General features: G+C 34.8%; 1 protein-coding gene across 2 annotated transcripts in view; it reads right to left on the bottom strand.

Moving 5' to 3' along the window:
• Positions 1-18,691, bottom strand: part of ENPP1 (ectonucleotide pyrophosphatase/phosphodiesterase 1) — a 99,263-nt gene that overhangs the window by 34,435 nt on the left and 46,137 nt on the right. For both annotated transcript variants that reach the window (XM_072643347.1, XM_072643348.1), the window contains exons 6-11: positions 15,724-15,821; positions 11,662-11,741; positions 7,454-7,573; positions 6,600-6,709; positions 2,492-2,557; positions 2,100-2,172 (exon numbers count right to left, since the gene is read on the bottom strand). In XM_072643347.1, the coding sequence (XP_072499448.1) occupies positions 2,100-2,172; positions 2,492-2,557; positions 6,600-6,709; positions 7,454-7,573; positions 11,662-11,741; positions 15,724-15,821 (547 nt within the window). The remainder of the gene's footprint in view (positions 1-2,099; positions 2,173-2,491; positions 2,558-6,599; positions 6,710-7,453; positions 7,574-11,661; positions 11,742-15,723; positions 15,822-18,691) is intronic.

The raw sequence follows: 18,691 nt of genomic DNA, 5'->3' as shown, positions 1-18,691 counted from the left end.
GGCTCAGGAGTCAGGGGGTCATTGAAAGTAGGAAATAACAACTGACTGATAGGCAGGCAATCCTAGAATACTAACACTGAAATGGCCTAGTCACCTTAAAACTTTGAAATAATAACCATAACCAATCTGGTAAGTCCCTCCCCAAGACCTCTGCTTGGCAAATATTCATGGAATATCTCTGATTTAAACTGTATCTCAATTCAGAATGATGAGCTTAACAAAAACTGACCGTAGTATTAATCCAACAGCTAAATGATTTTTTGTATTGTGTGTTCTATGACCAATAATTTTCTTAAAACATAGAAATGATTAAATCCTAGAAAAACCAAAGAACATAAATACAAGGACATCAAAATACCATGTAGTACTTATCTTTTCCAGTTCTCCACACAAAAGTACATCATCAGTATTCATATTTAGCTTTATGTTTAGGTAATGTCAAATCAGCTTAATCTTTATCTATTTTTTAGTATTATCTATCTTTCTTACTTTTACTTTAACTATCTTGGAAGTAAGCTATGATGGTCTCCATCAATATGACCTCTCATTCAAAGATACACTGGCAAGTTGTTAAACTTGTTAAACCAAGATAAATCAAGTTTAATATTTTCTGAAAATTTAAATTATCTTATTGCTTGCAAATAAATTAAATTTGAGAGAGAAACTCAAAAATGGATGAACCTGGAATCTTAAAGGTGGTAATATGAAGCAGGAAAGTAGATTCTCTGAAAAGACAGAAAGAAACTGATATTTAAGTACACATAACCAGTAGGAGGTGATGTTGCCTGGTCCAGTGGCAAAGTCATTAGGTTTGAGAGTCAGTGGACATGAGTTCAAATCTTGGTTCAGTCACTTACTACCTAACCTAGACAAACTTGGCAAGATTAAGTTCCTAATTTATTTATTATTCCAATATAGGAAATGGGAGGTAGTAAGTGGTAGACTGGATGATCTACCAGCTCTACACTTCCAACTTTGATCCTAGACTTTCAATTACTCAGAGAAAAAAGGAACTTTGAAATAAAAAATATTAATATATAGATCCTTATGCTGGGCTTTGAAATGCTTTAAGATTTTAAGTATTTGAAAGATGGGTTTATCCAGAGTGTTTTAAATACTGACAGCATCAAAGCCATGCCTCCCACATAGAGTCTCTCAAGATTCCTTCTGGAGAGTTAAGAGTATCACTACTCAAGTTCAGTCTAAATATTTGACTGAACAAAATAAGATAACAGGATTTAGACTATATGAAGACACTGAGGTGGAGAAAGGTAACTTCTCAATATCAAACAGCTAACAAGCAGTAGGGCCAGGATTCGAACCTAGGTCCTCTGACTCAAAATGCAATGTTCTTTCCATTATGCTTCACTACCACTATATCTGTCACCAAAATGACCAGTCTATTTGGCTGTGCTAACATAAGCAAGCTGATTGGCTATTTGATGAAACCATCATCTGAGTATAGTTTTCTTTGAAACATATTTGTGTTGTGCTATCATACACAAAAGTCTGCATAAACTTGCTTGCTGTCTAATTCAAACCTTACCTGCCTACATGGGAAAAAACATATGAGAACCTGTGGGCATTGTGAATATCTCATTTGTGTTACACTGGGCAAGTTAAATAACCTTTCTGTATCTCTACTTCCTTATCCGTACAAATGAGGATAACAATAATATTGAAAATGAAGGTTTTTTATAATGATGTAACATATGTACAATTTTTTGCAAACCTTAAAGTGCCACATAAACGCAACTAATTATCATCATCATCATCGTTACAAACTCTTGACTGGTAAGACTGATACTGACGCCAGGATCCTGTAGACTATTGATTAAGTATTTTGGATTACCATCAATTTTAAGAAGCAACCTAGGAAATTAGGAAACTATATGCAACCAAATCTCTCTTCTAACTATTGTAGTCACCCTAGATATTGTTTCTCTAAGAAGTTTAAAGCCTTGGTTCAGTACAATTTCTCTCATCCTTCATTCACTCTGCCCCTGAAGTCCTATAGACTATCAGGAATCCACTTAAAATTCAGCTTCAGTTAGCTGGTGGCTGGCTCTACGAAGTCATCAATGAAAAAATGTACTTACTTCACTGCTGACGGGTCCAAAGGAATGACCTGAAGAATCTGGTTCTTCTAAATACAGAGTGTAAAAGTGTGGTCTAAATCAAACAGTATCAAAATGTAATATTTTATGAACACATTGAAACATAGAATAGAAAAGATTAATTCAACAACAGATATCAAATAAAATCTACATATCACAGAGATAATATTTAAAATGTTGAGAAAGAAATTTTATGTTGGATGCTTTGAAAAGTCATTTGAAACAATCCAATAGATTAGTCAAGCCATGTTAAGTATAGCAAGCCAATTAAGACTGATTACAAAAGTTGTTCTTTTAATTTAACTTATATAGCTAACTTCTCTAAGACAATAAGACAAGAGACAACATAGAATATCAATTCTGCACCTACATACCTTTCATCTTTAGGAAGTTTTAGCCACTGGAGAATAGCTAAAACTCTTTCTTCAAATGGGATGGAACTAAAAAAAAAAAAAAAAGACAAAAGAACCAATGCTTTTGAAGACAAGTCAAAAGAAAAATATCTGTGACAAGGGCTTATGTAAGACAGCCAATAACCAAATATTCATTAAGCAGCTACTACGTACCAGGCACTGGGCTAAATACTGGGTGTTTTTACTGAAACGAAGCAGAAAAATCAAAGTGCTTAGCCTGAAAACCAGTTTTATTTTTAAAGTTAGTATTCATAGAATACTTACTTTGTGCCAGACATTTTGCTAAACACTTTACAAATAGCATATCACTTGACCCTCCCAATGACCCTGAGAACTAGGTGTTAATTTACTTCAAAGAAGGCAACTATTTTGTTGTCATAGAAGAAGGAAGTTTTTGTCTGTACCTTGCTCCAAGAATAAATAGTCATATTCCTAATTACCTAGGAACAGCTTTTTTTTTCGTTCTGGACATGGGATTTCATCTAATGCAGATTGGTAACTCCTTTGTAAAAAGACTTAGAGAATTCAAATGATACTGAGAAGTTAGATAACTTGTCCACCATCCCATCATCCCCCAGATTCGCATCTGTCAGGGGCAAGATTTGAACCCAGGCCTACCCTTTTGGATGGATCCAGAGCCCGTATGTCAAACCACTTCCAATAATACTCTGGAAACAACATTGTGCACTGGAAAACTCCCAAGAATTTCATAAAATGTGCATCACTATTACTTCACCATAGGTAGGTTCTCTTAATTGACTATTCACCAGATTAAGGGAAGGGATAATTCATGAACAGTAGAGGGGTCAAGGAAAAACTTTTGTATACACTCGAAGGATACTTAGTAGAACAAACAGAGAAGCATTTTAACAGTATTTATTTCTGGAACAGGGCTTCATTACATGTCTTTCTTTTCTTCCCAAACAATTTATTTAGTTATAAGGCAATAACTCATTTTATCTAGTTCATTTTCTAGAGAACAATGTACAAATTTAAAGTTCTCATCAGAATTGAATAAACTTGGTGAAAAAAATCTTTAGAAAGACTTAATGGACTGAAGTCTAGAGACCTGGACTCTTGCCCTAATTACTTAAACCTACTAGCTGTGGGAGCAAAGACAAATTGTTTAATCTCTATAGGCCTCATTTCAAAAAGCTTTATTTGTGAAATGATAAGAGAAACTCTGATGTTCTAATTATAACTCATGAACATGATCTCTCTCTCTTTCTCTGTGTACGGGTGTCAGCGTCTGTCCTTGTTACTGACTCTCTGTCTCTCTCTCTCTCTTTTCGTGTCTGTCTCTTTCTGTTTCTTCTGTGTTTCTTTGTGTGTGTGTGTGTGTCTCTCTGTTTCCCCTTTTTTGTGTCATGGACCCCTTTAGTCGTCTGGAAAAACTTATGGACCCTGTTTTAGAATAATGCTTTTAAATGCATATAAAAATATGTGGAATTATAAAGGTAACTATATATTAAAATAAAATTATCAAACTATTTTTTAAAACCAATTAACAGACCCTTAGTTAAGAACTCTTGCTCCAGATCATGAAATCTAAGCTTCCCTAATATTAGTTTCTCACACTTAATAGCAATGGTTTAAAAATCAATGATTTTCAGGCAGTTTTTCTTAATTATTTTAGCCCTAAACAATAGTGATCAATTCCAGACTAAGGGCTCTTGTCTACCTTCCTGCCAGCAAACTTGGCTAATTTTCAAATTATTTTTTCTATTTTCATTCATAAAACATTTCTTAAGTGCCTACTTTGGCTTAGGTTTGGAGCATACAAAGGTGGTAAACATGGAGAGTCTTGTGCATAGTCTAAAAAGCAATAGAGTTGAGAGGAAGAGAATGGGGAAAGAAGGCCTGTACACAAATAAATATGAAGAAAAATAGAATGTTAAAAGGGCAAAGGAGAAGATCATATAAAATGCTACAATAATTTTAGGAGCAAGGGATGACTTTCAGATCAGTGGATCAGAATAGACTTTAGTACTTTAGCAGATAGGTTGTGCAGTAGGTTAGAGCACTGGGTCTGGAGTGGGAAAGACATCCTCCTGGGTTCAAATCTGATCTCAGGCACTGTCTGTGCAACCCTAGACAAGTCACTTAACCCCACTTCCTTGTTAACTTGTAAAATGAAATGGAGAAGAAAATGGCAAGCCCCTCCAGTATCTTTGCCAAGAAAACTTCAAATGGGATTATAAAGAGTTGAACATAACTGAAAAATAATTGAACAACACAAAGAAGAACCTAAGCTGGCCCATGAAGTGGAGGATTTTAATAGAATATATAGAGGGAGTGCATTCATTTAGAATGAGGTGTCAGAGGCCATTTATTTAGTCCAATTCTGTCATTTTACAGTCAAGTAAACTGAAGCTCAGACAGATTAAATGACTTGCCCAAAATCACAGAGATAGTGTCAAGGGACAGGATTTTAATCTGGGTCCTCTGACTCCAGAGTGAGTGTTGTACTATAATCCAAACGCAAAGAACTACCTGAATAAATACAAGAATCAAGAGAGAGAAGGACGGTGCCAGACCAGTCTGGCTGTAAAACAGAGGACAAAAAGTTGAATGTGGGGCATGAGGCTGGAAATGTAGGTTGGAACAAGATTACGCATTTCCACTTTATTCCACAGGCAATGGGAAATTGGAGAAGATGCATTATTAAACCTTTTCATTAGGAGGATTATTTGGGCAGTCAGGTATACAATCAATTAGAAAAAAAGAGAAACCTGATGCAGGAAGACCTGTTAGGAAATTGTGTGAATAAAGAGAAAGATGTGAAAGGAATAAGGATTAAAGCACAAAGGAGCAGGTCAATAACACTTGCCATAGAAAGCAGGATAGGCAATCAGAAATGCAGCACAGTGATACGGGTTCCTCTTAGTATGAATTTATAAGGAATCCAGTTAGCTTGAATTTATGGCTTCCTCATTGACAAGGGAGACACTGGAGGTGACCCAGGGTTGGAGATTTTGAGGATGGAAAAGGAAGGCCTCAGGGATTTAAGAACGGAAAACAATGAGTTACTGAAATAGAGTTAAGTGTACAGAAGTAAAACCTGAATGGGTGACAGAAAAACTGGGAAGGATCAACGGATAGAAAGGTTTTAGGACAAAGAATTAGAAAAAAGAGATTTTGATCAGAGAAAGGAACTTCAGAATTCAGAAGCTGGAGGTTGATTCTGAGTAATTATGAGATGTAACTATGACTACTCCCCTTGATCACTGAAATAATGGAGATGGAGGTCATGGGAATTGAAGAGGAAGTACTGGGAGGCCAGGCTAAACACTGACATTTTCTCTCATACTTCTCTAAACGCTTCACCTTCCTTTTCCTAATAAATGATCTCCACATCCTCAGAAGAGGACAGTCATACTTTATTTCCTATTCCCTGAGGTCCTATACTCCTTTATCCCTGTCCAAAGACCTCAGCATGGTAGGATGTCAGTAGGATATCATACCCACCAATGCTTCTCAGACTCTATATTAAGAAGGTTGCCATTTAGACTTTCTTTACGATAGATTCTCTATTTTCGTAACTCTCTGCCACCATTTCAAACTGAAATGTTAAGAATTTAAGGCTCTGGAAAGGGTATGAGATATCATTGTATAAAGCTGTTTTCCATAAGCTCCTAATAACAACTCACAATTATATAGCTCTTTAAAGTTTACAACGTTCTTTCCTCAAAATAATTTCATACAGTATACTGGTATTATTATAGTTCTTTCACTTGTAGGAAAACTGAGCTTCAGAGAGAGCACTTAAGGAAAGTGTGCTCATGATTATATAGCTAATAACTGCAAGAGGCACAATTTGAACGTAGGTCTCCTTGACTCTTTTCATTACACTGTGCTGAGAGGTAGTATTGAGGAGTAGATAGGCCACGAGGGGTCAGGGAAATCTGAGACAATTTATAGCTGTGTGACCCTGGGTAAGTCAGTTAACGTGTTATTCATTTTCCTCACCTGTACAATGTGAGGGTTGGACTACATGGGCTCTACACTGTCTGTTAGCTCTAAATATATGATCCTATGACCTTAGTAAAAAAAAAAAATGCAAGCATACCTATTATACATTTGATAGATATCTGGTAGAATTCCATTAATTTTCACATCTGATCCAGGCCAAAAAAATGTGCCAGACTTAAGACCTTGATACTTAGCTGTAAGCCAAATCTGAGGAGATAATTAAGAAAAATCAGGAAATTATATAAACATCCAACAGTTAGGAAATTTTATTAGCAGCAATACATTAACCTAGTATGTGAAAAAAAAATTTTAATGTAACAAGTTCCAGCTACTAGAAAATATTACCTATTATAGAGTAATTAAAATAATTGGAGATTAAAAAATTAACTTCAAAAATCTCATAAATGAGTCCTGTCAAATCTAGAGTTACATACTCAACTAATATGTTTTTTTTCTTAGAAAGAAATGTATTACTTTCAGAAGCTTACATATTCCCTGATCCTGTTTGTTCATTAACTTATTCCTTGGCTCAAGCAATATCATAGTACAGAGTTCTTTTGGAGTGCAAAGCTGCCTAAACCTTTATAATTTCTGTGACAAGATTTTCATTTTTTTATTTTCATACATGAAAAGAATAGCACATTTGAATGGCTATTAAGAGATGCCCCTAAATTTTTAGGGGATCCATTCTGGGATGGGCCAATTAACCTTTGCAGGAAAAACTATTCTCAGCCCAGTTTCACAGATATGTACTGCTGGTATGAGAAGGAAGTGGGCCAGTATAACCAACCACCAACAGGCATCCAACCATTCCAGAAAACCCTACTGAAACATCATCTTCACTTTCACCAAGAAGTAGGTTGTTTAAACTCCAGGGAATCTGACATTTGACTCTGAATGAAGTAAGGATTTTGAAAGAAGTGTTTTCTGAAGATTAAACAAAGGACTCACAGGTTCTCCTTTATACCACTCTGGGTTGAATTTCTCTTTATTTTTAAGTGCAAAGAAAGCATTCATTTTGGGGTCATACATTTTGTTGTCAATGATTCCATGAGATTCAGGATACAGACCCTAAAAAGAATAATTAAAACAATATAATACAAACATTGTAAGTATTTAATATTTGTCTATCACCACCACAACAAAAAAAAAACCTACTAAAAACACCACTAAACTAAAATTAATAACATGGTCTGAGTAGCCAGCCAGTAACGGTATCTAATAAGGACCACATGATTTAAGGTAGGCATTTTGGGTACAGTAGAAAGAGCCTTGGTTCTGAAAACAGAGGGCATGGATTCAAAATCTGTCTCTGATACTGATCTAATAAGCCTCAGTTTTCTCATTTGTAAAATAAGGGGACTAGACTAGACCATCTCTGAGGTACCTTTCACATCTAGATATATAATTTTGTGAACCATAGCAACAGAAAGACAAGTTTTGCCAAAATAAAATTTACTTTGCTGGATTATTAGGTGTATGTGACCTTAAATAATCAATAAAAGAAGTCGGAAACGGACAGACGTCAGAATGAAAGGTATGAAATTTAGAAAAGTAGAAAGCCTAAACTACCATGAGGTAAAGGTCCTAAATGATTTCACATTGCAATGGCTCTCATTCCCAATAAACTCTAATCAGTATAGTTATTAGAATAAACTAATATGATTAATGTGCTAAAAGAGGTTGCAAAAACTGGAACAAAAAAAATTCCCAGACTTTGGACTAAAGTCATATTGAAATTCAATTCTTCCTTGAATCACATCAAGATAGAAAATTTTGCCCCAAATCACAATAGGACCATAAGTGTGTTATCAGGTAAAATCATTTACTCAGATTCACAAAGCAAGTCGGTTACAAAGACCAGAGAAGAATACATGAGTTGGGTCAGACGCATAAAGTTGGTCAAACAGAATAGGTTTGGACGAATGATTTCTGATCTCTATATATTTTTGGGCTAAGAACACCCACCCACCCACCCTACCTTCCAATAGCTGTTAAAAGGTATCTCCCTTTATTTTCTTCCAAACATTTTTTTATGATGTGACATTTTATCTTTAAATATCCATTTGGAAATTCTCTTGTATATTGTATAAGAGGCTTGTTAAACCTATTTTTTCCTTAAATGGCTTTCCAAATTTTCTCATAATTTCTTAACAAATAAGAAATTCTTCTCCACAGATAGTTTGTGTTCTTGAGATTATCAAACACTGAGAAAATATTTTTTTTGAGACTTATTATTCCATGGATTTACTTTTCTACTTTTTTTTTTTACCAGCACTATATAGTTTTAATGATTACCAGTTTATTATAGTACAGTCTGTCCAAAAGAACTATTTCATTCACTCCTACTGTTTTTCCCCTTGAGATTCTAGACTTTCTGTTCCTGCAAATGAATAATTATTTCATCTAGCTCTCTAAAGTTACCCATTCATAGCTTTATTGGTATAGCACTAAATCTATAATTTCATTTAGGTAACATAATCATTATTTTTATATTGGTATGACTCAACCATTAACAATTATTATATAGTCAATAACTTAGGTTCTCCTTTATATCTAAAGAATATTTTATAGTTGAATTTCTATAAACCTTTTAAGTCTTAGCAGGTCAACGCCCGTATATTTTATGCATTTTGAAGTTATTGTAAGAACAATATCTTTCTATTATTTCCCTCTGGTTCTAGAATAAATAAACGTTGGATATCCAATATATATTGTCAATTAACAAAAGTATATGACTAACAGCCAATAAATGGTAAAAGAGAATTAGTCGATTGTGGAGAGACTATGGGAAGACGTATACTAGTATAATGTCAGTGAAACTGTGAATTCATTCAACCATTCCAGGAAATAATTTTGTTTACATATGCAAAAAATAACCACAAGATTCAGGCTATTTCTAGAAAACAGAGATGCTATTTCTAGGCAATATGCCCCCATTAGAATAAGGTTCTATACATTTCCAGCAGCATTTGTGTGTATGTGTGTGTGGCAGCAAGGGGACTGTTTGGCCACTGTATCACGAAACAAAATATGATATGTGAATGTCGTGGAATAGAAATTGCAGCATATAAAACAGCAAATATACAATATTCAGATAAAAATGGGAAGAGTGGTAGTGACTGGGGCAGAGTAAGGTAAAACCAAGGAAACAAAGTACACAGTGATTTCAGCAATGTAAAAGACCAAAATCTACTTTAAAAAAAAAACAACCTACTTAAATGCTTTGTAGTTACAGTGACCTTCCTTAGTCCAATAGAAGAGATGAGGGGAAAAAAATGACTGCCTCCACTTGTCGAGGACATGGGGCACTATGGGTGTGGAAATTACATAAGACTTTTAGAAGCACCTGATGAGTCCATTGGTTTTACTTAATTTTCTCCCCATTGAATACAAAGGAATGTTCACTGCATATGGGAGAAGAAAAATATTCGGATATTCAGTAATCCTTTGATGTGAAAACAAAGGGCATCAATAAAACTTTTTTTTTTAATAATTTAACTACATACTGAGAAAGAGCTTTAATTTTTAAAATCGAAAAACTCTGAATTAAATCTTACATTGTAAAGAGGTTAGCCAAGATGGTGTAGTAGAAGCAAATAATTATACCCAAGCTTTCCCCCAACAATTATTCCACAAAGCTCTAAAAAAGCACCAGTCTGAGTCTTAATAAAAAAAAAAAAAACTAGAAAAATTACAAAGAATGATTTTTGCAGCCCAGATCAGAATAGGAAGACAGACATAGAAGTGCATGGACACTGGGGAGGGAAAGTAGCAAGGAAAGTCTTGTGCTGCTATTGAACTAAGATCTACCAGTAGTTACACACATGGGCAAGAAAAGATCCCAAATCTAGCACAGAAGGACATGGCATTATGCACAGATGGCAGTTCTATCACTTACTGGTCATATGACTGTTGCTAGTCATAGATCCAATGCAAACCAAGGGGGGACCTGTGCTTAGTCCAATAGTCCAGCACAAGGAGCTGTTGTCCCAAGCCCTGGCCTATGTAATGAGGAAGAAGTAAGTACATAAGCATACAGAATCTATGTGCTGTAACTCCTGGAACAGAGCAGGGTCTCAAATCCAATTCCTAGCCCAATCTGAAGCCTGCCATAGAATAACCATGGCAGAAAGCCCTGGCCAAAGGGGAACCTACAGTTTTCCAGCTGACTCACTGCAGCTGAATCCAACAGCAGTATCCTAGAGCTCTATCCAAGGGCAAGCCCATAGTCTGTGACTTAGACTCAAATTCAAGTCAGAAACTTGCAAAGCTCAGACAAGGAGGCAATGCTCAAACTTCAACTTGGAGCTCCCAGGCTGAACTGTCCCTGAAATTCTGGAATAAAGGAATACTCTATATTCAAAAAAGCAGCACAAGCCAAGAGGACACAAAATAGGACCAAGTACATATCATTGTTCCTTCAAGAAATACAGAAAGCCTGGCCCTAACACAAAATCCAAAGTCAGAAATTAAAGAAGGAGGAAAAAGCAATCCCACCACAAAGAGATGTTTTAGTGTAAAAGTTAATACACAAACCCAGAAAAAGAGAATTTCAAAATATTTACAACCAAAGACAGATAAAAAAAACACAGATTGAGCACAAGTTCAACTAGAACTCCTGAAAGAATTGGAGCAAGATTTAAAAGAGCTAAAATGATATTATAAATGAAATGTGGGTACTAAAGGAAAGAAAAGATTTCATTTGAAGGGAAAAAAATCAGAACTATGGAAAAAAGAATTGGAAAGTAAATCAACAATCTGGCACAAGAGGTACAAAACCTCAACCAAGCAATAAATTCCTTCAAAGTGAGAATGTACCAAACAGAAGATAATGATTCTGTAAGACAATAAGAAACGTTTTATACAATGTCAAAAGGTTGAAGAAACAGGAAAGAAAAAGCACAAAACAGTTCCTATCCAAAACAACTAAGTTGCAAAAGAGATCAGAGAGAGATAATTAAGAATCCATGACCAAAACCAAAATGATCCTATTTCAAGAAACCATAAAAGAAATCTGCTTAGATCTCTTAGAAATAGAGAATAAACATGTTAAGAATTCACTGGTCACCTTAAAAAAACAAATCAAATCAAAACTCCCAATAACATTATATCTTCATTGTTCTCAGTGAAAGCAGAAAAAAAAATAGAGAGCTTACCGTGACAAGGCTGTAGTGATTGGGAAAGGTTTTTGTTGGATATACTGGTCTCAGATTTGTAGTGTATGTTCCACAGTTTTCTAAAGGCAAAAAAAAAAAAAAAAAAATTACCATTAATTATTAAATAAGTTTTCTAACCAGCTTGGCTTCTTTTAGAAATAGATGGACCATTAATATCAGCAGCTTACAAAGAAATAATGAAATTGGTCTTAGGTTTTAAAAATATGTCAAATGATTGCAGAAATCACTCTAATGTAATAACTAATGTAGAAATCCAACACTAAAGTTCTATAGCGTTTCATCATACCTTGGAAGTGACTAGAGTTTTTCCACATACTACAGTGGAACATGATTTCTGGCAAGTCCTAACAAACTAGAAAAGTTTCCAGTATACTCAAAGACAAACTGCACCACGCTATATACAAGGATCAGACTAAATCTGCATGGACTTAAATACCAAAAGGTTGAACAATAAGTGACAATTTTTTTTTCCCTGAGCGACTTCTGATGAAAGTCTACCAGGGCACAGAGATTTTGTAAATTCCATTAATTGAAGGAAAACCCACATAGACAAACTCCTGGATCCTTGAAGTGCAAATAATTACTCAGCTGTCTTTCATTAATTCCCCATTAATCAACAAACATTAAACATGGTACAAAAATGCAAATTTCATTTTAAATTTAAAATGTTCTATCCATTTATAAGCAATAACAATCTTTAGATGAAAAGATACTCCAAACATCCTTAAAAATAACTACATGCTGGTGCAGTTTATTTTATTCAATAAATGTGTAGCAGAGGGCCAATGTGATGCTATGAGATGAGCTCAAATGCAAATCAGATTATCTGTGAATCACTGCTCTTGTCATTCTACCATCTGTGTGAACTTGGGCAAGTGATGAAGAGGATGGACAAGATTATCTTTATCATCCCCTTCTAAATCTATGAACTTATGAAAATTTGAGCAAAAATCAAGTCATCTTTCTACTGACTAACACCATAATTTTAGAGATGCTTTTCCTTGATTTCTAATAGATCTGCCATTGACAGTGACTCCTAGCAATTAAGCTTTGAGTTCCTATACCTGCAAGTATCACACTTGAATCCATAACCTAGCCTCCCCAAGAAATAATTTTCCATAAACCAGTGACTGCAAAGGAAAACTTTCTTTAACACAGCACATGTTAATCTTTCTTTAATACAAAGAATCATTTCATATTAGTGGAGAGGGGGTGACCTATTCATTAATATACTTTTTAATGGTTTGATTTTCATATTTATTATTTTCTGAAAGCAAGGTTTAACCATATTGTCCAAACTAGTTGGTGCGGTGGATAGAGTGCCAAGTCTGAAGTCAGGAAGATCTGAGTTCAAATCTAGATTCGGGCATTTACCAGCTGTGTGACCCTCAGACACTAATTGTGTGACCCTGGACAAGTCACTTAACTCTATCTGAGTTAAGTTTCCTCATTTATAAAATGAGATGGAGAAGGAAATGGCAAACCACTCCAGTATCTTTGCCAAGAAAACTTCTTCAAATGGGGTCATGAAGGATAGAATAAACCATTACTTTTTAATCAGGTAATGTTTCAATAGATCCACAATCTCACTGAAATGAGCATTCCCTCAAATGCAAATTTCAACCCATTCACATCTTTATCATTTGTAATTTTTCAAAGAAAGTTTATTCAATATTTCAAGAGCCTTCCTTTAAGTCTCCTGACATTACTCAGAACTCCTAGACAATACTGTCTTTTTGTATACAATTCATCATTGATATTACAGTACATCTCATTTATGCCCAATGCAATTTGTCATTGTCTTTTGGATGACCTACAACTTGGATTTCCCAAAGATTACATTATTCCACGATTTGTAGCCAAATAGCATTGCTGGAAAAAATTTTAATAGCAAGATGATTTTTTTTTGCTTTGGAAAAAAGAGGAAAAGCACTGAACAATTCCCAGATAAAGAACTGATAAATAGTATGTATGGGATGGTTTTACGTATATATACATATATATATACATACACACAAAGAGATGGGTGTGTGTCTGTATGTGTATGTGTGTGTGTGTGTACATTATACATACATCATTTGTGTCTAATGGTATCCATGTCTAGGAAGGGAATAAAAAAGTGAGAAAAATTATATAACTGTTATATATTTTAAAGCAAATCGTACATAACAGATTTGCAGTTTCTTATGCAATCATCTTTTTTATCCTAATATGTTATAGAAATGCTTTAGTTCTCAACTTCAGAATAAAATAAAATAAAACAAAACAATTCAGACTACTCTCATGTTTAATTTGGGCTCACCAATCTGAAATGTCTATATCTGATACACTTGTAATTAAATCAAATTTATCTATCATACTCTCAAAAATGAGTGTTTTAAATTTCCTTTATCTTCCTCTCTGTCCACTTTCACTAGCTGTAGATTCTCATAGAGGCTCAGCAGCATTATGGAGCTCAAGTGTCATTGGCACAATGGCACTTGTCAACAGGAAGATCTCACTATCCATCAGGAATTTTCCAGGTTGATTTTCATCTAGATGCATTTAATACCAGTGGCAAAAATCTTTAACATGAAACTTCCTGTTTTGTGTCCTTCTTGCTATCAATAATCAAAAGATAAAGCAAAATTATCTCTGTTGCATCTAGGAAGGAATCTTACTATCTGAATTCATACCTGAAAGATACCTTATTGGTAAAGAGTATTGAAGGTAATACTTTTTCCCACCAAATTAAATACTGTTTTTATAGTCAAAAAACACTTAAGTCCTATAAATTATTATATTTTCTGCAACTATCAGTCATTTGTGTGACAGTAAAGATGTGATCTGCTATAAGATATCAACACTATGGCAGCCACTGCTAAGAACTAGCCACAGACTAGTCTGAGTATAAATAAAAGGAGCAGTTAGGGGCCTCACCTCTGGCGATTAATAAAGGCAGCTAGCTGGGAAGTACAAACAACTTCACTTTTTTGCCTCATAGTTTTTGCCTCGATAAGCTGTGGATTGATTTTTTTTTAATTTGTAACACAACAAACTACCTCAAGGCCATTAATTATTCTACGTTATCTGATATTGGCAGCTCAATAATGAATTCAGGATTGAGGTTTTATCTTACCTCATATAAAATTCCTTTCCTTTACCACTAATAAACTTCTGACATGAACTCAGGAAAATGAGTCTTCTTGATTCCAGAACTGGCACTCTATCCACTGAGCCACCTAGCTACTGCATTAGCATCATAGCATCATGTGCTGATGACTTCTCTAGGAATATGACCCTTATTATATAAGTCAGTTTTGAAAAATGAATGTTTACTTTCTTCTACTTTGCCTTAGTACAATGGCTAAGTATAATAAACTAGTTTGAGGACAATAAGGAAAGTGCCCTAGTTTTAAATATGAAACTACACCCCATCCTCCCTCACTAGGAAAGGCAAAGACAGAGAAAAATGAATACTCATAAATTGTTTGTTAATATGATTTCAATCTTTGGCATGAATTATTGCCTCAGTAATACATGCAGTATTTTGTTCACAATAATCACTTAACAGAGGCTGTTGATTGAGATGAATAAGTTGGGAGGATCTATTAGTACACAAAGTTTCCATGCTTTTCCATTTTGTATAAGAACTATGTTTCTGTGGATAAGGCAGGAGTCTAACCAGAATTTCAGTCTCTTCCTTAAAGGTTAAAATTCTACCTCTAAATCCAAAAATACATGTATAAAAGGTTTTCTGTTTACTATAGGAAGCCAAGCTTCTGGGAAAGAATAAACACAAATAAAATGGCTAAGACCAATGATGCGAAAATAATTGTCACTATTACAGCTCTATGTAAAGCAAAGCATTACGGTAATCCCAGTGTTAAGGACTATTTAATTATCTATCACCCAGCTGCTCTAGCTTCTTGCAGTCATGGATGGTTAAGAAAAAGAAAAACAAAATCCAGAATTCTACGGGTATTTTTCCAAGCATGTTTGCCATCATCAACTCTTTCATTGAAAGATCACATTACCATGTTTAACAGTAAAGTTACTCACGTAGCTTCCTAATAACAGGAAGAAGTCCACCCCAAGTGTGCAAATATTCAGCCCTGAAGCCATCCAAGGAAAACAAAATGGTAGGTGGGATTTCAAACCTGGGTCATAAGAAAAAGCTGTTTTTAGGAAAGGGCATTTTGATGAATTTTATCCTTCCTTTTGATATTCTTTCATAATGAATTTTCCACTAAGATGGAAGTTAGACATAAAGAGCAAGACATAAATCCTGTCCAAAAAAAAAAAACCTTCACAGGCACATGTATATAAACATCAGTTTTTGCGATAACAAAAGGATAAGAAGAAGGCTTTCAACATGTTAAACCTCACTTACAGTGGAGCTAGGGGAAGATATGGACAAGAATCCTAGAGGATTAGGAGTTATTAATTTTATGTGTGCATGTACATATATTGCACCTAAATATCTAACCTATATATGTGTGTGTTGCATCTAAGTATCTAAATAATATGGTATAGTGGACAGAAAATGGCCCACCTGGGAGTAAGAAAGATCTGGGTTCAAGCCCCACTTCTGATACATTCTTGATGTACAACTTTGGACAAATCACTAAACCTCTCAATGCCCCAGGCAACTTCTTAAGACTATAGGTTATAGGATAGTTACTCATCTGTTTTAGTAGAAGGAATTCTCACTTAAAAACGAAATTACATATATCCATAGAGTCAGTTTTCATGACATACAGATTTTATGTATAATATTTTTATTAAGTATTCACAAACTGGTTTATCAATTAACAAGCATTTCAGACACTGAGGATATAGAACAAAAAATGAATTACATTCTATCAGGGTCCAGGATAAGGAAGAGAGGGAGAGAGAAAACATACAAGTACAAATAAAATATATGCTATATATTATACATGTATATATAAAATATGTTCAGTCATGTCTGACATACACACATACAGCTGTACATAAAATACATCTTCTCAAGGAGATCAGGAATGGCTTCATGTAAATGTAGCACATGAGCAAAGCTTTAAAAGAAACCAGCCGCTCTTTAGGGAAGAAAAACTCATCACTTATAGAAGAAATAATTGTCAACATTATGAATCACATTTCAGAAAAGTTCTCATTAATTATGAAAGTCATATATCACTGGAACCTTCATAAAGTGTTTCCAATACTTTCAGAAAAGGTGAGGAATAAGTATATTCCAGGCATGGGGAGGGAGAGGAAAGTCAATCTGAGAAAGGCACAAAGACAGGAGATAAAGTGTCATGCATGAAGATCACCAAAGAGACCAGAAAGTACAAGAAGAGGAGTGGTGTATAGTAAGCCTGGAAAGAGAGGGTAGAACTGAACTATGAAGGACTTTTAATGTTAAGAGTTGAATCTGTATTTTGATGCTATGAGTTAGAGAGAGTCACTGGATATGACTTTATAGGGAAATGTCTTAGCAAGATCTGTGCTTCAGAAAACTGACTGGCAGCTGTGTGGGCTATGGACTTGGGGTGAGGAGAGACTTGAATGAGGGAGGTCAGTTAGGAGGCTATTACAATCATCGAGGTGAGAGGTGATAACCTAGATAACCTAGATGACCTAGAGTCATGGTAATGCAAGTAAAGAGAAGGTAACAGATTGCAGGGTATTTGGAGCTTCATTGGTGTGGGGAGGTTCAGAGGAGAAAATGCCAATACCGATTGGCAACTCTTCTGCAACAGAAAGAACTATCTGGGGATGTTAGAGGTAAGACAGCCAGTATTTCTCAAAGTTGGGACTTGAATATAAGTCTTTCTGACTCCCAATCCAGAGCTCTCTAGATATAATACTACATATGTATATAAAATTTGTGTATGACATATATACATATACACATTCATATAAGTATATATAATAGTCTTCAATGGAAAGCATAGTATGCAATGTAGCAAATGCAGGTCATTTGAACAAACACAAAATAGAGTCAGAAAAACTGGGCTTGGGTCTATCACAACCCCTGACTATGAGATCTTTGACAGATCACTTCATCATTCCCAACTTGCTTTATCCTCTGCAGAATGAGGCATGACAACGTGATCTCTATGTCCTTTCAGCTGTAATATTCCATTCTGTTCTGTTTTATTCTATTCTCTCCGAATCATTATATTATTACCAATAATCAAGTTCAATTAAACAGGTTCAAGGATGATCAGCTATATTCTAAAGTAGAATCATTGTGGAAAAAATTATACAGTAATTTTAAATTATTCAATTGTCATTAAAAACTGTAGTAGTACTCAATTGAATGTCATCAGTATTCAGAATAAAGTGGAACAGTGGAAAAAGACTTGCCTGAAATTTCCCTTATTATTTACGCAAAATTTTCCTTGCCTGAAAATCTAGTGAGGAATTCTGATCGATTTTTATGACTCTAAGGTTTGAACCAAGTAGGAAATATGGCCAGAACTTCACAAAAAGAGGATATTCTTTATAATCTTTACATTTTTCTTTGTCCCCACACAAAATAAAGTTATTAGAGATTAAAACAAACTGTTTAAGATTAGTAATTCAAAAATCAGCTACTATTAAACATAATTCAGAAGGTCTCTCATAACTTTAATTGTAAGATAATCATCTCATTAACACCTTCATATTTATCACTTTCAAAAATAATGCACACCTTCTCATAAACAGCATTCTTAGATAGTAACAGATCTATCAGCTATCAGTATGGGGACTCTCAAATACCCACATCACAATGCATTCAGATTTTATCACTCTAGGTCACTCTTGTCATAATACTCCCAAACATATCCATTAGAGGCTCATCCTACTCATTGTCGGAGCTGTCTGAATGAATTATTAACATTGCATAGATACAGGGGCGGAGCCAAGATGGTGAAGTAGAAAGATGTACACACTCTAGCTCTTCCACTATACCCCATAAACTACCTTTAAAGAAGGACTCTCAACAAATTCTAGAGCAGCAGAAGCCACAGAACTATGGAGTGGAGGAGATTTCCAGCCC

The sequence above is a fragment of the Notamacropus eugenii genome, chromosome 2 (assembly GCF_028372415.1).
Source record: "Notamacropus eugenii isolate mMacEug1 chromosome 2, mMacEug1.pri_v2, whole genome shotgun sequence".
Taxonomy (NCBI): domain Eukaryota; kingdom Metazoa; phylum Chordata; class Mammalia; order Diprotodontia; family Macropodidae; genus Notamacropus; species Notamacropus eugenii.
Note: the sequence above shows the minus strand (reverse complement) of the source record. Positions and strands in the feature narration are given on the sequence as shown.